The following is a 21,862-nucleotide window of genomic DNA, read 5'->3' on the forward strand; positions in this document are numbered from 1 at the left end:
TTATTTTTTTACCATATTGAAAAATTCATATCTAGCAAAAAAAATGACTTTTAGAAAAAAAAACTCCTCATTCGATTGGAGGTCCTACATCAGGTCTATATATGGTAGTAATCCTAGGTCTTAATATTAAATATCAAGGAGGAGATAGAATTTGAAAAATGGTTATTTTCGGATAAATCGCCCTGGAGTCACAAATCCGAAGGTCAGAGGCGAAAATCATATGCGGTTTGGAGATGTCCCAAGTCACCTTATTAAGTGGTATGAATATCAAAGTCCTGTCCTTAAAAAATGGCATTAGCTGGCCGGCCCCCTTAAACAAATTATCTGAATGTAAATATTTTATGTGCATTATATGTTTATTTTTATGATACTGTAAGGTAATATGTTATTCAAATATCAAATTCATAACCCTATGACTAATGGAAAGTTAGCTCGATTTAGGAAAAAATACTAGAAGTCCTATGAGTATTTTGTAGCAGTTATGATTATGATTATTATTTTATCTGATAATGGTAGGTAACCCAGTGGTCCATGTGAAATCCTGCAAAGCAAATGGCTGTGAAAGACAATACGTACCTAGTTTGTTTGCACAAAATAAAACATAAAATTATTTTTGTTGTATCACACCACTGTTAATTGTATATGCTTCCATGTCCTGAATGTTCCCATGATCACCAGTCTATTTTCTAGAAGGTAGAAGAAGGCAAAGGGTTATGAGGAAATGAGATTGGTACTCTTTCTTTGACAGTTCCATCACCATTAAAGACCTGTCACCTGGATTCAGCCATTGACTCCCCTGTGTGGAGACAAGCCTCATCACTCTGATTGCAGTCATGCGGCTTTGAATTACAAGTCGATCCAATGAACTTGTGTCAGGCGTTCAGACTGATGCAGAAGGATTTAGCTTGTTTCTGTGGTATCTTGTCTGATCCAAAGGTGACGATAGGTTGGTCACAGTTCATATGTAATCAGTATAAGATTGTTTGGCAAACTATTTCAGGATAGAGACAGTGATGTCATTGCATTGATCCATCAGGAAATGAGACTTGTTATTTTTGTACACTTGAGTGTTAAGGAGTAGTTTTTTCGCTACTATGTCTACACAATAGTCATGAAGTTTTTGGATCCTTGGCACTAGTGATGTCATGTTTACATTGGATTGTATGGACTTTTAGATTGATGAGATCCTGTAGATAAGATCATCCTAGTAGAATTTCGACACATTTTCTTCCAAGAGTAACAATATTCTTCTTTGCCTCCAAGTACTATTCAGGTGGCTATTTATGAAAAGATTTGCAGTATGACTGATGATAACCTCACACCAGTCGCATGCATATTATGTACTTAGACCAGCAGTCAATATTTGATCTGGGATTCATGTTAACTGGCAGTTAATTTCTTCAGAGGCGGCCATAGCACCACCATTCATTCTGAGCAGGACATTTGTTAGCGAAAACCTTCAATTGAGGGAACAGATCTTAAAGTCAAGTTCTCTCGATTCTGGCATCTGCATGGCCCTTTAGTATTTGCAGAGCATGCCCCCCAGGTAGATCCTTTGTGGCTAGTCTTAGCTACACTCTCTCTAGGTAAGTTAATCCTGCTGCAGTCTTAATATTGATTGAGTCTTTCACCTTCCCATATTTGGTTTCTTTCGGTGGGTACTGGAGAAGCCCTGTGTTTCTATTGTGTGAGGATGATTGCAATATAGCATCTCCCTTTCAATTACAGCAAGAATGGTTTTCAGGCCAACTTTCAATGGTGGCTTCGAGTTCATTTCTTTTCTAAAGGATGAGGACACCCCTCATTTTTACACCCAGAAATTATTGGGCAATGTGGAAAGCTTACAGAATTGTAACTAGCAGCTTCCATCACATGGTGGAAGGAGCATTGTTATGGTCAACTCTGTTTTCCTTAACTCATCCCCTTCCTTATTTTCTTGTAGTGTATTTCTTTAAAGATGTTAGAAAAAGTACACTGATTGCTTATTGGGGGGGGGGGGGGGGGGGGGGGGGGAGTTGCTCTCAGCTTCATACAAATACTCAACAACTAGTAGCCAGAACCTTTCTCCACTGCCTTGACATGCCAGTGAGAGCTATTGGACTTAGCTGTAGAAGACTAGATACTTCAGATGCCTCCTTACTGTACTTGTTGTCAAGTAAAGAAAGAAACAACTCTCAGGATTCAGTCTCTACTTTACCAAGGTAAACATGTTACTTGTGGCAGAAGAGGTTACAAACTCAGTTTTCATGTTCACTGATCATTCATATCACAGTCAAGAGACAGTCTTCAGTGATTGTCACACTGATGGTAAGTGTTCTACTTCTCCAAAGTATGAAAGTGTTATACGCTAAGAGATTTTGAACCATACCTATTGTAAATGTGCAAGCTACATGAAGCCTGGTTTCTGACTTCTTACAGTTCCAAAGTACTTTTCTGGATCCCCCAAGTATGTGCAAACACTGGATCATTGAGCATTTTGGCCTCCAGCTAAATATTGATTCAGGCATCATTTCCCTTGAAAGTTGAGTTTATGTTTACAGTGGTCCCCCTGTATTCACAGGGGATGTGTACCAGACACCCCACCCCCCGCGAATAGTTGGAATCACTATAAAAACCCACTAAAAATTGTTATACTTGGTTTTTTAATAGTTTTATCACAAAAAGTGCATTTTATGATGAAATTGATTAAAAAAACCCAGGAATTTCTGGATATTTCTCATAGAAAAATACTGCGAATAGGCAACTTTTCCATGAATAATGGAGGGAAATATTCCTGAGAGAAATCCGTGAATGCATGAGTCCGAGAATCCGGAGAATGTGAATACGGGGGGTCCACTGTATATACACTGTACCTGAGGTCCTAGAGGGTTTGCTTAATAAAGGAGACTACCCTCTTCTGATGTCAAACATAATACTGGTGATTCTGGGAACATTACAGACATCAACATAAGTGTATATGATAATTGTGTTTTTAAGAGATTTGTTTGGAATATGAAAGACAATTTTTAAAATTATAAGTGTACAGTAAACCTGTTAAATTGTCCGTTCAGTTGCAGGTTTTAGCGGCTTGCATTCTTTTGTTTATACAATAATTAAAATCGCCTGGAGATTAACCCTATTTTTAAATTGGTTGTCGGTAGTGGTACTGTATTTTTTAGTCATATGGTGCACATTTCATACTTCCATTTTTCTCACTTTCATAAAATCCAAAGCCTGACTTGTTTGAACTACAAGAATATGATGATCTTGTATTTATAAGCATCATATTTCCTCATTGTCATTCTGTAAAAAGTGCCAAGCGCATACAATTAACATTTAATAGTTCATTCTTTTTTGTATTGTCCTTAAAAGGTATCAAATTGAAGCAGTGAAGTATTTGTTAGAAATTATTTCAGGCTCATGTATAAATGATAAAAGATGGATTTTTTTTCTTTTATTTTGTAACAGATTATAAGCTAAATTGCTAACATCAGGCTTTCTTAGCTTAGTTTGCATTGTATATTTGTTGTATAACCTAACTAGTATATTGCTGAGTGCTTTCAGCAACTTGCAAGACTGTGCAAATTAATGTTGCCTGTACATACGGTGTGCTTTTTTTGTAAGGATTATTTTTACTTTTTTACATAAATATTGTTGTTGTAGGGGATCCAAGTTTCCACATCATTGGTATTATGATCAAGGCTTCAAGTTGATCCAGGGGTTGATGTGGAGTGACTTTCTTTTATCAGCTTCATTAATATAAGCTCTTGTTTTTTTTTTATCTGTTGAATAAGGCTAGATTTATTGATTTACAAATTTACAAAATAGTTTTTGTCAGTGGTAATGGTTTGTTATTTTTACATGTTTAATTTTTTTTTCATTTTCAGTTCAGCTTCAGATAAATTCTATGAAATAATAAATCTTTGTTCCTGTTGATTTTTAGGCGAAAAACTTCGGAAAGTATTACTATTGTATTGCATGCCATTTATTTTAAAAAAAGCATGTAAAGTAATTTGTAAGTTTAAAATTTGCATTCAAGCTTGTTTTTATTACGTTTTTGAGAAGTTTCCTTTTAGTAAATTTCAGATTTAATTAAATGTTAGTAAGAAACCCAATATGTTGTTGTTCTTACAATCACTGAAGCAGTCATTGTAAAAGCTTGTCACTTCTTTTGACTGTGGTCATGTGTGATTCCCTGACAGGTGTGCACGGTAGGCGATCCCCTCCTCTAGTAGGTTAGTAGCCAACCACCACCATACATCACAACTCACCATCCCACATATGTGATGAGAGCATGAGTATTCTTTTTGCATAAGTATTTCCCTTTTTTGTGATTGACATGAATGACTCCTTGGCCCATGGCAAAAGTAATGCATTACAACAGAGCAGTATGGATTAGTGACCAAAGATAAAAATTTGAATATATAAAGTAGTGTTTATTCTACTCTGGTATCTGTAGGCTTTCATATATGTACACAATATTTACTCTACAGTATTCACTCCATAATATTAACTGTAGGACTATTTATACTCTGCATATTTAAAGTAAGGGTGTTATGTTTGAAGTTGAGGGAAATTCAATACCATATAGGGTATACATGTCTTGAATGTACCCAGGTTCAGTAGTCTTTTGTCTGACAAACAGGAGAAGAGAAGGTAATCTAAGCATATGTCCCCTTTTGAACACCAGGTAGATACGTACTATAACTTCCTTTTCTTATATCTTGAGAACCCACAGAAATCTTAAAATTTCCTGTCACTCTTCCCTAGTGGTTTTGCTTTTCAGTGGAATCAATATGCCAACATTGTTACTGAATTTTTTTCAGGCATTTTTCTATTTGTATTCTCAGAAAGTGATGAAAGAATGGATTCCACATTTACCATTTACTGATCACTGGCTTCATAAGGTGCAACTAGCTGCGAGTAATTAACTATTTAGTCATTCCAAGAATTTGGCTTTGTGTGCTCAATTAATTTTATTTATTTTAATTCCCCATACTTTTGTGCCTAATTCCATACTTTTTGTCATTTGGAATTTTTTTGGAGGTTTTATAGGTTTAGTGATAAGTGTTAGTTACCTAATAAGTAGTTAAGTGGATACTTTTACAAAGTTTGAGATAATCATCACCTGACATATAAACTGAGGACAAGTACATTTATATTTTCTCCAACATTTAATTTAGTTTTGAATGATTATTGAAAAGGTTTGCCAATTTACTTTTCGCCAGGTCTAAGGAAATTGAAAAACCTCCTTTAATCCTCTTCATAAATGATACCAGTAATAACTAGCTTGGTGAACCAGTTTATTAATGTAAATTTTTTTATAATTTGCGCGTCACTGTAAAATAATACAAGAAACAGTACAGTAAATCACAAGTAATTCAGAGTTGATATAGTTTTTTATTTAATACAGTACTACAGTAAAAATTTATTATTTATTGCATGTATTTTAACATAAGAATAAGAACTAGTTGAAATATGCATTTGTGATTGTAATAGAAATAATTTTGATCAAGAGTTAACAAAGGATTGTTAGTAATAAATGTGCCCATAATAAATGTCTCCACTAGTAGAGAGACATTGCACTCAAAAAAAGCCTGGAAAGTGAGAAAAGTATATGCCTTACCCTTGTGCACCATCAATTTCTATCACTGGCCATGGGTTAAACTTGAATATGGGCAAACTCATGAGCAACCAGAGTCTTGGTTCCTAGCTCACCCAGTTCCTAAATGCACTCCCGTATCTTACAGTCTTATGCAAATACTATTAGGGTTTTCAGGATCATAGCTTCCCTCCTCAGTAAAGGTCCTAAATAGTGATTCAGGTGTGTGTGTGTGTGTGTGTGGTGTGTGTGTGTGTGTATGTATGTATATATATATATATATATATATATATATATATATATATATATATATATATATATATATATATAGACTGATGAAATTGTGATGAAACTAATTTTTAAAACTTTTCCATAAAAACCCATTAATCATAGAGGAAGCATCCTTTTCCCAGTCCCATGAATCTCTGCCTTATCTAGACTATATATGAAAGGTGAGGAAGGGATTGACAGATACGCGAGTTTCCAAATGGCACATGCTCTGTGAGACTGCCTTCTCTTCTTTGTTCTATAAAGTGGAAGACCATTAAACCTGGGGAATATAAGAAACATGATTGTAGGACATATGTATGCCTGATGGGTTTTGAAAAAAATAGTTTATGTGCTTTCAACAGCATAAAATTAAGCTGATACAAATTAAAAAGTAAAATTATTTTTATCATTTTGGTTTTTTACTTATATTAATCAATGATAAAATAAATTTACATAATTTTTTAATATTCAGTACCTGATTAGTAATTCTTGTTGCCCAAAACTACTGCTGTGATATGTCTTTGAATGAAGTCTTATATTCACTGCCCATAATTTTAATCAAAAGGCGAGAAAGTTGTGAATTTTTTCTAGTTTAGAATTTTCCTATGCTAGATTAAATGCTGTAATTTCATTAAATATCTTTTAAGTGTAGTTGAGTATTGGATATTTTAAAGTCATGGATATTAGTCTCAAAATAAACCAAATTTTTGTGTCACTGACCACCAATTGAAATACAGTCTTTAGAGAAAGAGTGACCATAGTCTTGATCCCTTTGCTCACACAAACACCAAATAGTTTTGTTCATCCTCCTTGTATAGTCTGTTCTTTTTTTACTTATCTGATAGCACACACTACCACTCATTTTCATTCCCACAGATTTCCCAGCTTTTGGGTTGTGAAAACCAAAGTCAGTTACTAATGACCCATCAACAGTTAGTCTTAAGCTCAGAAATATTTGCTGTTTGGGTGTGTCAGCAATACCAGCAACACTGGTAAAAAATGACAGGAAAATAGTTCCAAAGACCTAAAGTCAAAATTGCTTCCTGTGCCTGACCTGAATTATTACAAATTCCTTGAAAAAATAGAGGCTTCTTAAAAACAACCACAGTAAATCTTATAACTAGGGTAGGAAAAGTAGGTAGGTAAGTGGTGGAAATGCTTTCTAGAAAATATGTTGACATTGTTTAGGAGGTTAGATATATTTTGGGGTAGCATAAAACCAAAAGGTATGACTCAGGAAATTGGTTGAATGATAATGAGATAAGGCAAAATGGAATTATCATGCTGGCCAGAAATAAAATGGCAGAAGATGCAACAGAAGTCGGACAAATAAATTAAAGAATAATGAAGATGAAACTGATCATAGAGATGCGGTGACACAAGTATCAATCAGAGAGGATACTGGTAAAGAAGCAAATTAAGAATTACAGAGAACGAAAAAATTGTTTAAATCTTATGCTAGGTGAGGCGTTGGCATGCTTAACTTATCGGAGACAGCTGGAAGCGGGTTTTTTAGTGAGGGATAAAAAGAAAGAAGACAAGATATGTAATGACTGACTGTAAATAGAAAAGGGCACTGATGAAGCAAAAGGCAATAAAAAGAAGGCATTTTGTATTTAATCCTATGAAGTAGAAAGCTGGTATAAAAATGTTATGATTATTGTGGTGATGACGAGACCTTCATCTCTTCAGGAATTGTATGTTGCTGAAATAGCTTATCAATTAGGGCAAGGTTTAGATCTGTTTTTTTTTTGGGGGGGGGGGGTGGGGGGTGGCTGGCGGCTTTCAATGTTCAGTAAATATACTCATATGCGTACAGATCATTACTTCACACAATTCTTATTTTACCAATCTAGTTGATCATACAAAGTCTTTAATCCTAAAGTAGTCTATAGTAATACAGTAGTTTACATGGTGATTAAATCACATTGGACATACTGTTCCCTTTTACACATACACATGCACACTAGAGGAAAATAAATATATGCACATCTATTATATACCGTGTTTGACATCAATTTTATTAATAAATCCGGAGCCTCATATTTTACAGAATGCTTTAAAGTTGTGGTGTATAGTGTTTAGAACTGCTGCAATAAAATCTAACCTAGAAAACTAATTAGTGTTTGTAGTTTAGGGAAGCTGGGCTTCAATTACTCCTCTAACTTAAATAACAATGTTCAGTGCTGTTTCTAATTTTCTCAAAATTATCCTAATTACTATATGGTTACAAATCCATCTACTCTGGGAAAAAGTTACAGTGCATGGGTGTCATGTCCCGTTTTTATGGTTTTTCTATTTCTTGTGCTTTTATATAAAGTTTTGCTTTTATATTTAATTTAAAACCAAATTATATTTAAGCTTCATATATTTCTTTTATTTTTAGTATTAATGGTTGTACAGAACTGCTTAGTTCCTTCTTGATCACTGGTTAGCGTTGCATAACTCTTCATAAGTTACTTGGTAATGTGGAGCCATGTCAGTGTCTTGGCTTGTCATGGATGCAGCCTACTTTGGATGAAATAAAGTTCTAAAATAAATTATGGCTGTTTTTGCTGTTGTATATCAAATTGCCCTTGTTCCCCAACAGATGTAAATGAACCTCCATTCTTGGAAATATCAATATCATGTGATAACTTACGTTGTGATGGTGATGGACAACCTCCATCCCCAAGAGTCACTGTTCAAGTCATCAGTTCTCCACAGAATTCATGGATTCACTATGCTCAAACAGAAGTTATTGAAGTAAGTATTCTCTTTCAAGATTCTGTGTTGTATGAAATTTACATTACAATATTTGTTGTATATTTAAGAAGAAAAAATAAGATACACTATAATTTTACCCATTACATTTAGTTGCAGGTGTGTCACAGTTGACTTTAACATCTTGTTTTGGAAAAGAATGTCCATAAAATAGTTTCCATCTTCTTTGAGTTGTTCAGTTTGTTTAATTTTATGTATCACTTTTTAACGTACTATTTCCAAACTTTAAATAACATTTATGTCAAGTCCTTGGAAAACTTAATCTATCTGCAAGAAACTGATTAATGATAATATAGCAACTATAAAGTGTTATTGTTGGACTGTGAAGTAATGTATACATTAATATAATAACATTCAGTTAATTAATGCATACATTTTCACCTCTGGTGTTATTGAGTGTTAATGACAGGTATCATACTGTAAATCCTGTATCTTATGTTACACTGTAAGTAAAGATTTTGAAAATTGTATTATTAAGCTCATGTCTTTTCTTTCTCACAGAGGACCAGCAATCCAAACTTCTTATCAACAGTTAGTTTTAGAAAAAGCGATGGCTTAGATGCTAGTACTCAGGTGCGGTTGAGTGTTTATGATGTAAGAGAAAGAGTCACAAATACTACCACACAACTTGGTCAATCTACGGTAAGCCCTAAGTCATAGTTGGGGTTTGTAACTAATATTTAAACAGTCAGTCATTAACTGGTACAAGAAAATACCAAACCATTTTTGTGCCTTTGGACAGGATATGAATTTTTTAGTGTAACCCATAAAAATCTTTTAAAGTAAGGACTTTTTCAGAATTCTATAATAGTCAAAGTGGTTTCATAAAGAGAGCTAAAATTCATGAGGTATATTATTTTTATTTATGGATGGAGTATCTTTAGGCCTTTACATTGTATTTGTTTCATATTTGATTATCAGGTGAGCCTCGGTAGTTTGCGTGAAACTGGTCGCTCACGCCTGAGTTTACAGTCTCCTTTAGGCCGTAATGTTGGATTTATAACTATAACTGCTTGGACATTGGAGCCTGAGTCAGTAGATGCTACATCTCATACCCCCAGCAATGCCACACCACACCATCAGCCTGTAAGTCTAGTATGTAGTTTTTTTAATGTTTTAATAGAAATGCAAGTGATGAAACTCAAAGCTTAGGTGTTTTAACCTCAAAATCAATTATTGTTGTTGGGACTGCTAATAGTTAAGAGGTGGTGACAGATTCCATCTCGTAATGTGTCATATCTGTCTGCTGAATATTTGTGCAGGTTTGATTATTGAGGTTGTTCATATGCGAACAAATCTTCGGTCTTAACAATAGGATAATTTCTAGCGCCTAGCTGGATCCAGTTAAAAAGAAGATGAAAGCAAGGAATCTTATGATATCTGGCAACGCATGTGTAGATCGGGTGAAGAGTGGTCCTGCCACCGCGTCAGTCTTTTCTTTAACCGCCTGGGCGAGAGTCGTGGTTGACCTCTCTCAGCCTTTACCCGGTTCATTGCCCGTTTTGTGGGTGTGGCTGATGTTATGGCTTCTTCTACTCCTTCTTGGCCTCATCATTTTGTGTGCCCTGGAATTCCAGGTTTTCCGTGTTCTCGTTTTTTGGTTTTGGCAGCGACTGATCCCCACGTGTAGCAGGTGCCATTCTAATTTTTGTACTATGATGAATCCTTGCATGGAATGCCGGGCATGGCCTAAAGAGCAGTGGACGTCATTTTATAGCAAGAGAGAGCATTGGAGGGTTTCGACTCTTCCTTCATGGGAAGGTTTTCGCCTCTTCCCGATGCTTCGTCTCCTGCAGTATTCACCCCCCATAGTAGCGTTGTGCCTGTGTCTCCTTCCTTTTCTTCCATTGATTTGTCGCTAGAAGTATCGGGAGGCCCCAGGCTGATTTTTGTAATGTCGCCCCTTCTTCTTCAGGAGTTAATTTGATTCCCAGGAAGGGGGAGGCTTTTTCATCATTCTCATTTATTCCAGAGTCAGGTGTCCAAGATGGTGGGGATTGGAAGAACGCGGCGGGCTAGGGGGTTCCCCTGTCCATGGAGGATCTAATACCCCCCTCCTCAGGCTGGCCAGGCCCTCTCCCCTCCTCCCGGCTTCGTCTTCGTGGGTAGCCAAGGTCAGCCATCTTGTGTTGCTCCGCCAGTGACTGTTGCCGCTTCTTCGAGTCGGAGGGAAGCTGTGGCGTCAACCCCGTTGATGATGTCATGGGATCAGTCGTTGTGTATTCCTCCGCCAGTGGCTTCCCCTTCAGACCGAGGGGAAGCCGTGACATCATCACCACTTATGACGTCACTTCCATCGACGACGTCACACCCAGTCATTTCCTCTGCACTGGCTCTCTCAGCTGTGATGTCATCTCTGCCATCAAATTTGCTGGATCTCCCTTCCATGTCATCGGAAGCCTGCTCTTGCAGATCAGTCTGAAGTTATATGCCAGGCAGTGCTTAAGAGGTTGGACTCTTTTGGATGATAAATTGGCTGCCTTGTCGGCTGGGAGGACTGGAAGGAAACTTATTGCATCGTCCCCGCCTCCTGCGAAGAGATCGCGTAAGAAACCAGTGCTGTCTTCCTCTCCCTCTTTCCCCTCTACGTCACCTCAGCATATCAAGCGTTGGAAGGCTAAGGACTGCTCTTTCTTCACTTACGAGGGAGGAACAACGCGGATGTGTTCTTGAGAGTGCTGGTGTTTCGGAGAGTGTTAGTGTATCTTCCCTTGTGCAGTCTGCATTAGCGGCTTCGTCCTCTGCATTGAATCGCTAGTGTGTTGCAACCTCCCCCATCCGTGCACATCGCGAGCGTGTTGCAACCTCCCTGTCCGTGCACATGATGTAAGTGCTCCTACTTCTCCAGGGCCTATTCATTGCCGTCAGGATCTCAAGGCGCCTGTCAAGAGGTCGAAGGTGGTGAGCGCGGAGTTGGTGCAGCAGGAGTGTTTGCCTGTCCTTCTCCCTGGTGCATCCAAGAATTTGACTCTAGTGGATTCTCCTTCGATCTCGAGTGTTCAGGATTCCTCTCCAACTCACGTTCCTACGTTTGCTATGCCCGTGACCATTCATGGACATGTTAATGAGTCATCTGTTGGAGGAGCGCGTAGTGATGTTCCTAGCGTTGTAGTGGGTTCGTCTCGGGAGCCGGCGCATGGACCCAGCCCAGACAGGTTAGTTGGTGTTTCAGGCTGTTTGGCTGCTGATCCTTCCATTACTTTTAATGAGGAAAGTGCCTTAGAGGAGCCTACACATTCTTCTCGTCGTCGGTCTCCGTTGCCGGAGCAGGAGGGAGACATGCAAGAGTTTTTGTCTTCCTTTTTGGAAGTTGTCGATCTCATTCGTGGGTTCAACAATTTGGAAAGTAAGACTCAGGTTCGGTCGTCTTACACTCCTTCTTGCTTGGAAGCCTTGGTGGGAGCTACGCCAGGATCCCAAATTCATCGCTTCAGCTTCACCTCTGTCAGGGCATCGGTCTAGTCGGGTCTTGCCATTAAGGTTAAACGGCCTCTGTTTCAGACCGGGACGGTTCACTTCGCCCTAGGGGCTATGCCAAGCTACTACCCCTGCCTCTCACGAGACATAGGAAGTACTATGCTACGAACTCTGCATTTTTTATGTCATTCGTCTGAAGCCGGGATTGACTTTGGAGCAGGTGAGGTCGGTGGCTCCGTCCTTGTCTCCACAAGATGCCTCAGTGTTGGAATCTACGGCAGCCTCCATGTTGCAGACGGTTTCTTGGCTGGACTTCTGGTCTGTGGTCATTGCCAAGATAGCTTCTGACAGGTCCCCAGAAGGGTTTGTGAGTGCGTCCTCGTTTGCCAGTCTGTTGCAGTCCGGAGCCAAGGCGTTTTCGTTTATGGCTCACCTCAGTGTTAATTTATGGGCTAACCTTCTTCTGATTAGAAGAGACGCAGCATTATCTAGGATGGAGAGATCAGTTGACATGGAGTCCTTGGTGGCATTAAGAAACGGAGATCTGTTGGAGTCCCAATTTTTGTTTCCTCGGACCGAGCTCGAAAATATGATAGACAGGCGCCGGGCTGACACCAAAGACAGACTGGTGGACCAGGCCATGTCTAAGTTGGAGTCTCGTCCTCAGAGATGTCTGGCTGCTCCTCCTCCCCATGTCCAGCATCAGTCAAGAAGATCGTTGCCTGGTAGGCCGTCGACAGGAGTTCGATTTCAGCAGGGCCTTCCCATTTGACTCGGCCTAGGTCAGAGGACCAACATCCCTTTCGCTCTCTTTCCTTTAAGCTAAGAAGGGGCCCAAGGGGCAGAGGTAAAGGAAGCCGTCGGTAGGTTAGGCGCCTCTCCCTCTCCTGCGCCACGGGTGGGGGCGGTGCCTGGCGGGCCATTTGGCCAAGTGGCAGAGTTATGGGGCGGAGAAGTGGGTGGTAGATGTCCTTCGGGTGGGGTACCTACTGTCATTTGACTTCTCTCCTCCTCTGTTGGACAAGCCACAGCTCAGGAAGGCATATCCTCCAGATTCTCTGAAGTTCTTGGCTCTTCGGGAGTAATGTGCAGGAAGATGCCGGACAAGGATGCACAATTAGAGGGAAGTGGTTGCGTCCCATCTCTTGGGTTTTACAGTCAAATCTTGGTGCTCAAGGCGTCAGGAGGATGGAGACCTATGATTGACTTATCCACCTTGAATCACGTCATCGGGAAGACACGGTTCAAGATGGAAACCCCGCGTTCAATGTTGGCAGCTGTGAGGGAAGGCGACTTCATGCTGTCGATAGACTTAAGGGACGCATACTTCCAAATCCCTATTCATCCGATGTCCAGGAAGTGCCTTCGCTTCTCTCTTGGGGACAAGGTCTTCGAGTTCAAAGTCCTATGCTTCGGGCTGACAACACCCCCTCAAGTGTTCACAAGGGTCTTCTCTCTCATGTCAAGTTGGGCCCATGCTCAGGGGATCCGTACGCTGAGGTACCTCGATGATTGGTTGGTCTTGACAGTTTCCAGGGAAAAGCTGCTGCACGATGGATTGTCTACTTTAGTTCTGTCTGGAACTGGGCATTGTAGTCAACCAGGAAAAGTCAAAACTGTACCCAGTCAAAGGATTCTCTACCTGGGCATGGTCATCAATATGACAGTGGCAAAAGCTTTTGCGTCGGATCAGTGATTGGAGAAGTTGCAAGTGGTGGCGCGCGACTTCCTGTCAGAACCACATAAGTCAGCTCATCAGTGGCAGGTTCTTCTGGGAGTGTTGTCTTCCCTGGAGAAGCTGGATCTTCATGGGCATCTTCATCTTCGGTCTCTGCAATGGAGTCTGGGAGAATTCTGGTCTCCGGCGGGGACTCACCCCTATTAAAGGTTCCTCTGTTTCTGGAAGTGAGAGAAGACCTTCGTTGGTGGTTGGACGACCGGAATATTTCGAAGGGTGTCCCTCTGCGTTCTCTTTCACCGGACTTCCTTTTGTTCTCAGACGCCTCCCTTGCAGGTTGGGGGCTCATTTAAGCGGCCTCATTGCTTCAGGCATTTGGAGTTTGGAGGACAAACAGCAACATATCAACGTCTTGGAGTTGAAGGCAGCCTTCCTGGGTCTGAAGGAATTTCGGTAGGTCATTCTGTCGTTCTCATGTCGGATAGCACAACAGTGGTAGCCTGTGTGAACAAGCGGGAAGGCCTGGTTTCTCATCAACTTCGCGCCTCGACCATCGAGGTTCACCAGTGGGCGGTCAGCAATTCGGTAGAGCTCTCGGCCAGGTATATCCCAGGCAAACGGAATGTGGTCACAGACAAACTCAGTCATCAGGATCAGATCCTAGGCACAGGGTGGTCCCTTCATCAAGTGGTAGCAGACAAGCTCTTCCAGGTTTGGGGGAGACCCATGCTGGACATTTTTGTGACTCGCTTCAACAGGAAGCTGGAAATATTCTGTTCTGTGGTCCCAGATCCTTTAGCGTTAGCAGAAGACGCATTCCAACATCCCTAGGACAACCTGGAGGTGTATGCCTTCCCTCCGTTTTGTTTGATCCATCAAGTTTTGAACAGGCTAATGAGTTCACAGGGTCTCAGGATGACTTTGGTAGTCCCTCAGTGGCCTCAAGCAGAATGGTTCCCAGATGTGCTGTCGTCGTTGTCAGAGGTTCCAAGGGAAATTCCACCTTGGCGACATCTGTGTCAGCCGCATGCGGAAAGAGTCCCTGTCTCTTCACAGTTGGAGGCTATCAAGTATCTCCTCCGAGCAAGAGGCTTTTTTCAGAGAACAGCAGGGCATATGGCCAGCAGTCTCAGAAAGTCAACCTCCACTGTTTACCAAGGCAAATGGGCGATCTACTGTGATTGGTATCGTAAAAGGGGTTTTTCTCCGCTCACAACCTCTATTCAGCGAATAGCAGACTTTTTAACCTTCCTCAGAGACGAGACATGTTTGTCCGTTTCTGCCATTAGAGGCTACAGGGCAGCTCTGAGTTTGGTGTTACGCCTTAGAAGTATTGACATCTCTTCCTGGGAACTTTCCTTGCTAGTTAAGGGGTCTGAGCAGTCAAGTTCTAGGTAGCTCAAGCCTCCAACGTGGGATGTTTCCTTGGTTCTCAAGAGCGTCACTAAGAGTCCATATGAGCCCTTGCGTTGCTCGTCTGACAAGAACTTGACGCTCAAGACAGTTTTCATTCTGGCCTTGGCATCTTCCAAGAGGCTAGGAGAGCTCCACGGTCTAAGCTATGATGTGAAGCACACCAGGGGTTGAGGGTCGGTGTCCTTCGAATTTGTCCCGGAATTCGTGGCCAAGACCCAAAACCCCTCTGTGCACAATGACTGGTTCACTTCGTTTTCCATTCCATCTCTAAATGACTTTGTGGGTGTTAATGCTCAAGAGCTTTTGTTGTTCCCTGTCCGGGCTTTGCACTGCTATCTTAAAAGGACTCGGCACCTTAGACCAGGCTGCCACAGACTTTTTGTTAGCACAGGCCATGCAAAGAAAGAGGTGTCTAAGAATACTATCTCTTTTTGAATACTGGAAGCCATCAGACAGGAATACTTGACTCTTGATGATTCCACCACCACGTCTGTGCAGGCTAGAGCGCATGACGTTAGGGGTATTGGTCCTTCTCTGGCTTTCAAAAAGAACTTGGCTGTACATAGAGTGCTGAGCACTGGTACTTGGTTACGCCAGCCCACGTTCACCTCTTTCTATCTTAAGGATGTTGCCCACAGATCTATGGACACGTTTTCCCTGGGTCCTGTGGTGGCTCCCAACAGATTGTGTAGCTCATAGTTGCCCTTAACAGGGCACTTTTGTATCTTACCTAAGATGATTGTGTGGATGAGAGAATGAGTGAGTTTGCTGATCATTTTCTTTCTCATGCACCTTTCCTTCTTCCTTTAGGCGGGTTAAGGAATAGACATGTCATTTGCTTGACTGGTCTGATACAGGAAGTAAGGTAGTCATACTGATAGTGTGGTTGCTTAACCCTCTTACGCCGAAGCGGTAAAAAAAAAAATTGTCTCCCGTGTGCCGGAGGTGTTTTCAGAGTGAGTGCGGAAGCGGAAAAAATTTTTTATCTTTTTTTCAAAAAATCACAGCGCGCTTAGTTTTCAAGATTAAGAGTTCATTTTTGGCTCCTTTTTTTGTCATTGGCTGAAGTTTAGTATGCAACCATCAGAAATGAAAAAAATTATCACTATCATATATAAATAATGCGATATATGATAGCGCAAAAACTAAATTTCATATATAATTGTATTCAAATCACGCTGTGCGCAAAACGGTTAAAGGTAACAAATTACTTTTTTTTCGTTGTAATGTACACTAAATTGCAATCATTTTGGTATATAACACATTGGTAAAACTATAAAAGGCAAACACAGAAAATATTATCACAAAATAATGCATGAATTCGTAACGCGCGGACGTAAAACAAATATTTTTTTCAAAAATTCACCATAAATCTAAATATTGTCCTAGAGACTTCCAATTTTTTTCAAAATGAAGGCAAATGATTGAATATTACTATACTGTAAGAGTATTAGCTTACAATTGCAGTTTTCGACCATATCTGACGAGTTAAAGTTGACTGAATGTCGAATTTTTTTATATATATATGCAACTTATTGTTTTTTCGGAAATAAGAAAAGCTACAACCTTCACAGGAAAATATTTTTCGTTTTATTCTACATGAAATTGCGCACATTTTCATATATAAAACTCTATGAAATGCCATATATGAAATGGAGCAAACATTCCGAGAATGGGACGTACGCATTTCGGAGATTTGTGGCGGAGAATCCGTGCGCGGAAGGAAGGAAAGATTATTTTTTAAATTCACCATAAATCTAAATATTTTGTTAGAGACTTCGAATTTGTTTCAAGATAAAGATAAATGACTGAATATTACTAGACTGTAAGAGTTCAGCTTACAATTGCGATTTTCGACCATTTCGGTAGAGTCAAAGTTGACCGAACGTGGTTTTTTTCTATTTTATCATGATTTATATGCAAATATTTCAAAAATGAGAAAAGCTACAACCTTCAATTATTTATTGTTGTATTCTACATGAAATTGCGCACATTTTCATATATAAAACTTTATGTAACGGCTAATTTAAAATGGTGCAAACATTACCACAATCGCACGTATGATTTTTTCGGAAGAGTTACCGCGCGTACATTAAGAAAATGTTATTTTTTTTGTTTCATAAATTCACCATAAATCGAAATATTGTGCTAGAGACTTCCAATGTGTTGCTAAATGAAGGTAAATGCTTGAATATTACTAGAATATAAGCGTTTTATCTTACAATTGCATTTTTCGACCATTTCGGTAGAGTCAAAGTTGACCGAAGGTTGAAATTTTGGCAATTATCGTTATTTATATGAAAATATCTCAAAACTGATAAAAGCTACAACCATGGGTTGTTTTAGTTGTATTGTTGGCATGAAATTGCGCATTTCCATATATACTTTAAAACTATAACGGTAATTTAAAATGGTGCAAACCATTACCACAATCGCATGTATGAATTTTTTCAGAAGAGTTACCGCATGTACGTAAGGAAAAAAGTTTTTTTCATAAACAATTCACCATAAATCGAAATATTGTGCCAAGAGACTTCCAATTAGTTGCAAAATTAAGGTAAATAATTGAATATTACTAATATAAGAGTTTTAGCTTACATTGCGTTTTTCGACCATTTCGGTAGAGTCAAAGTTGACCGAAGGTTGAAATTTTGGCAATTATTGTTATTTATGATAAAATATCCTTCAAAACTGATAAAAGCTACAATCATGAGTATTTTATTGTTGTATTCTACATAAAAATGCACACATTTTCATATATAATACTTTATGTAAACGGCTAATTTACAATGGTACAAAAATTATGTCAAAGTGATGAAATAATTTCCGAGATGTGTCAGATACTTTTTAGTGCAGGCAAGAAAGAAATTTGCGCTTGCGCGCCTGCGTAACGATTGTAAACAAAACAACACCTTGATCCGTGAACTCCCAGCATCCCCCAAGGCGCGTGATTCAAAAGTTTTAGGTTGGTAGGCCTATAAGTATTTTTCCGCGAATTTTAAAAAAAACTTTTGTAAGTCGACGTAAAATACGTCCAGTCGGCACACGGGAGACAAAAAATGTCGACGTAAAATATGTCCAGTCGGCGTAAGAGGGTTAATATACAAATATCAAACTCTCTATTCGGTAGTATATGCTCCACTCTTTGGCAAGGAGGTGTTGGGAGTAGTACAAACCCTGGTGTATTGGTTTGCTATTGGTCAGTCAAAGTTTCTCTTTGGTTCCCTATACAATGATTCTCCCATATATCATTTTACGTCACTCAGGGTCTGAGTGGTTAAATATCAATTTATCTACCTTCTCAACGGGCTTCAGTCCCTCTCCAGAAGTCATTTCTTATGGAAGCTGGACTGGTTGGTGGGTAGGCCCCTAGCCAGTTTAGGATGTCTTGTACCTCCCTCCAAGTATGAGTCTATCCTTTTGTTAAGACCAAAGGTGTGTTTGCATATGAACAAATGACAAATTTTCTAAGACAATTTGTATTTTTCATAGCTACAAACCTGAGGTCTTAACATTATACTGCCCACCTCTAGCCGCCCCTCTGTTTGTTAAGACATCCTGAGTTGGGAAAGACTTGACCACTCTTCACTCAATCTACTCATGCGTTGCCAGATATCACAAGATTCCTTGCTTTCATCTGCTAATTAATTAATCATGATTCTAATAGAAAAATTGTGTTTTGTAAAGTGACTTTTCTCATTACATATTGAAATGAGTAGGGAACAGAATAAAAGTGCATAAGATATGAAAGGTAGTTGTTTCAAAACAAATCTCCTATTTATTCTCTTTGGAACCAGACATTTGTTCCAAAATCATTGACACTCCACTCTTCTGGTTGGACAACTGTTCTGCTTGTAGCTCCCCTCTCCTCATGAAGCATGACTTTCAGACAAGCAAGAACCCCACTAAACATGTAGTCTAGGCTATAGCTGTGAAGAATTAACTGGGTTGCTAAGTAGAACTTTTGATATAGATTATGGGTTTTATTGAAAAAATTTGTTTAAAAAAATTACCACACAAGTTTTACAACAAACCCATCATGTATTTAAACGCAAAGAAAGCCCAATCAGTAATAGATTAGAGCTTATGCTATAACCCAGAGTTGATGTGATTGAGATTAGCAATATACTTGATGTTCTAAGATGTGAGATTAGCAACGTACTGGAGGTCCTAAGGTGTACGAGAAATTATAGTGTAAGATGTAATGGACTGACAACCAGTACACAGCCTTATGCTTTTATAGTGCTTTAAAGTGACAGTTAATTTCATTTGCAATTATACTCTTCATTTTCATCATCAGAAAGCAATGAGGTGTTGGAAGTTTTTACCTGACTATGCTCTTATCCTAGTGTGAGATGTACAAAGGTAAAAGAAGGAAATGGTTGGAAAGTTTTGCCTTAAATATCATTGACAGGTGTTACAAAGAAGTTCCCTGTGTTCAGGTGTTTATGAGTTTTATGCACCCAGTTTACTAATGCCTTTATGGTCATTCTTAGACAGATTTAACTTAGCTTAAATATATATATGATATTTAGTTTTGTGTGCTAAAGACTCACTCATATATTAGCTAGTTTAAATGATTAAAGGTGAAGTGAATGATAAAGAAGCTCCAGTACCATTGAAAGTTTTTCAGGATCATGCTATTTCACCACAGATTACAGCATAGTTTGTAGTGCTTATTAAGCCAACATGAATTTTATGTATCTCGTAGGTCATTAGGCCAGATCTGCAAATGGAGAAGTGTGTAACTTATGAGTGCTAGTAAATGCCACTAGGTGAAAGGAGTAGGTGCATGAGTAAGGAAGGAAACAAATTAGTGGTCTTTTTGGGATAATAATTTTAATATTTTCCAATTCAGCTAAGTTTATAAGGATTTGACTGTTTTCCTTTTAATAACAAAAAAAGCCAAGAGGCTCTATCTGTCAAAACAAAATAAATGATTTCATGCAGCAAATGAAATACCAAAGGCAGACCCACCATCAGTGCTGAGAAACTATTCATAAGTGAAAGATGCTGTAAAGTTTGAATACTAGAAGAAAAATTTTTGGTTTTTTCTAAAAACCATGGGTGAGTTTGTGATAAATTTATCTTTAACAGGAGCAATTATGACTTTTTTTATTATATATAAATAAATAAGGGGGATGGGCCAGGAGAGCAGGTAGGTCTATAGTGGTTCACTTAAGGTAGATTCTTGGATGAACCCTATTCTCATGAGACGTTTGTTTGGCGGCCACTGATTGGCTGGTACCGGGAGGTAGGCAGCTCCCAGCCAATCAGCGGCTGCCAAACTAACGTCTTGTGAGAATAGGGCTCATCCAAGAATCTACCTTAGGTGAACCAGTTATAGTGCTGTGGGCATGGGTATTTAACACAGCAGGCTTGTGGTGTTACATTGACTTGACTTCTAGTATGAAAGGTGTATTCATCATTATTTACATGAACAAGAAGTTAATGAGTCAATTAACTAACATGCAATGACTTGGTTAATTCATTAATGTTCTCTTGATCATTCCGTTGCAGCTCTAAAATGTGCACAAAGCTCAGGAATGGTTTGAAAATAGTTATTGCAGACCATCTTCCAATCTCATTGAAGGAGTGAGACTTTGGAAGGAGGGTCTCTTGAGTAGGCATAGTAGCATCATTAGGTCTGGACATAGCAGAGGCGCTTGGGTCACAGAACTGGCAACATTCCATCTTGGTTCTACTCAAGTTGTTATCGTGTTGCATAGTTTTTATTCATGGACCTCCCTTAATGAAATTGTATGTATCTGTCTAAGATGTCCATCACCTTCACAAGGGTATGGCATTTCCAAGAAAATAAGGGGTTCAGCAAGTACTTTATGTGTAGACTTCAGTTATGGTAATAAGTTTTGGGAATTGCCAAATATAGAGTTCAAGACTGAACATCTCAGAGAATTCTTGGTGTTTAGGAACACATGCATTACAATTGGGCAGATAGATAGATGATGTAAAATTGATAGACAAATGGAGAATATGAACAAAAAGGCAAGCTAGAAATAATGCAAAAAGAAAATGAAGAATGCTACAGAACTTAGGTGAATGCTACAATGATTTTATTTTACTTAGCCTGTATATTATTGATAGATAGTTGGGTAAGTTATATATGGAGGGAAAGTGAAGATTTTGAGATATAACCCTGGAATGTGTAAGATTTTTTTGGTTGGAATAAGGTGGGACGATTGTATTATGAGTGAGAAATTTGTAAACATATTATATCAAGCGGCTGGCCAAAGCTGAAATCTCAAAGATTGGAATGGTTTTTAACATGTGATAGAAAAGGATATGGAACATTTGTTCAGTCAATTAATATGGAAGTACCAGGACAAAGGCAAAGCAGGAAATCGTTGAGAAAGAGCATTACTGGTGTTCAAGCAAAAAGACAGGACAAAGTAGAATGGAGAGAAGTCATTTCATGTCTTAACGCTTGAAAAGGTGAAGTTGACGAAAATGTGTGTGATGATGATGTTATTATTCAAGTTTGCTTTATTCTTCTTAAGTTGGAGGGTTTTCCGGTCATATATGTATATATATTTTATTATGTGCCATTATATTTTGCTTGTCTTGATGTTATTTTGTTACATTTCCTTGGAGTTCCTCGGTGGACAGGTGGTTTTTGCGCTCGGCTGCCAATCCAGTGGTCTGAAGTTCGATTCTCGGCTGGTGATAGAAATTCATTTCTCAATATAATATGGTTTGGATCCCACAGTAAGCTGTAG

General features: G+C 39.0%; 2 protein-coding genes across 8 annotated transcripts in view; one reads left to right on the forward strand and one right to left on the reverse strand.

Annotated features, from left to right (window-relative positions):
• The window catches only part of LOC135201440 (inositol polyphosphate-4-phosphatase type I A-like), a 408,228-nt gene that overhangs the window by 101,240 nt on the left and 285,126 nt on the right, over positions 1 to 21,862 (reverse strand). The window lies entirely within an intron of this gene.
• Positions 3,293 to 21,862, forward strand: part of LOC135201875 (inositol polyphosphate-4-phosphatase type I A-like) — a 30,950-nt gene continuing 12,380 nt past the window's right edge. The window contains exons 1-4 of the mRNA XM_064231175.1: positions 3,293 to 4,214; positions 8,442 to 8,596; positions 9,116 to 9,256; positions 9,536 to 9,700. Of these exons, the coding sequence (XP_064087245.1) occupies positions 4,163 to 4,214; positions 8,442 to 8,596; positions 9,116 to 9,256; positions 9,536 to 9,700 (513 nt within the window). The 5' untranslated portion in view covers positions 3,293 to 4,162. The remainder of the gene's footprint in view (positions 4,215 to 8,441; positions 8,597 to 9,115; positions 9,257 to 9,535; positions 9,701 to 21,862) is intronic.

The sequence above is a fragment of the Macrobrachium nipponense genome, chromosome 28 (assembly GCF_015104395.2).
Source record: "Macrobrachium nipponense isolate FS-2020 chromosome 28, ASM1510439v2, whole genome shotgun sequence".
Classification (NCBI taxonomy): Eukaryota; Metazoa; Arthropoda; class Malacostraca; order Decapoda; family Palaemonidae; genus Macrobrachium; species Macrobrachium nipponense.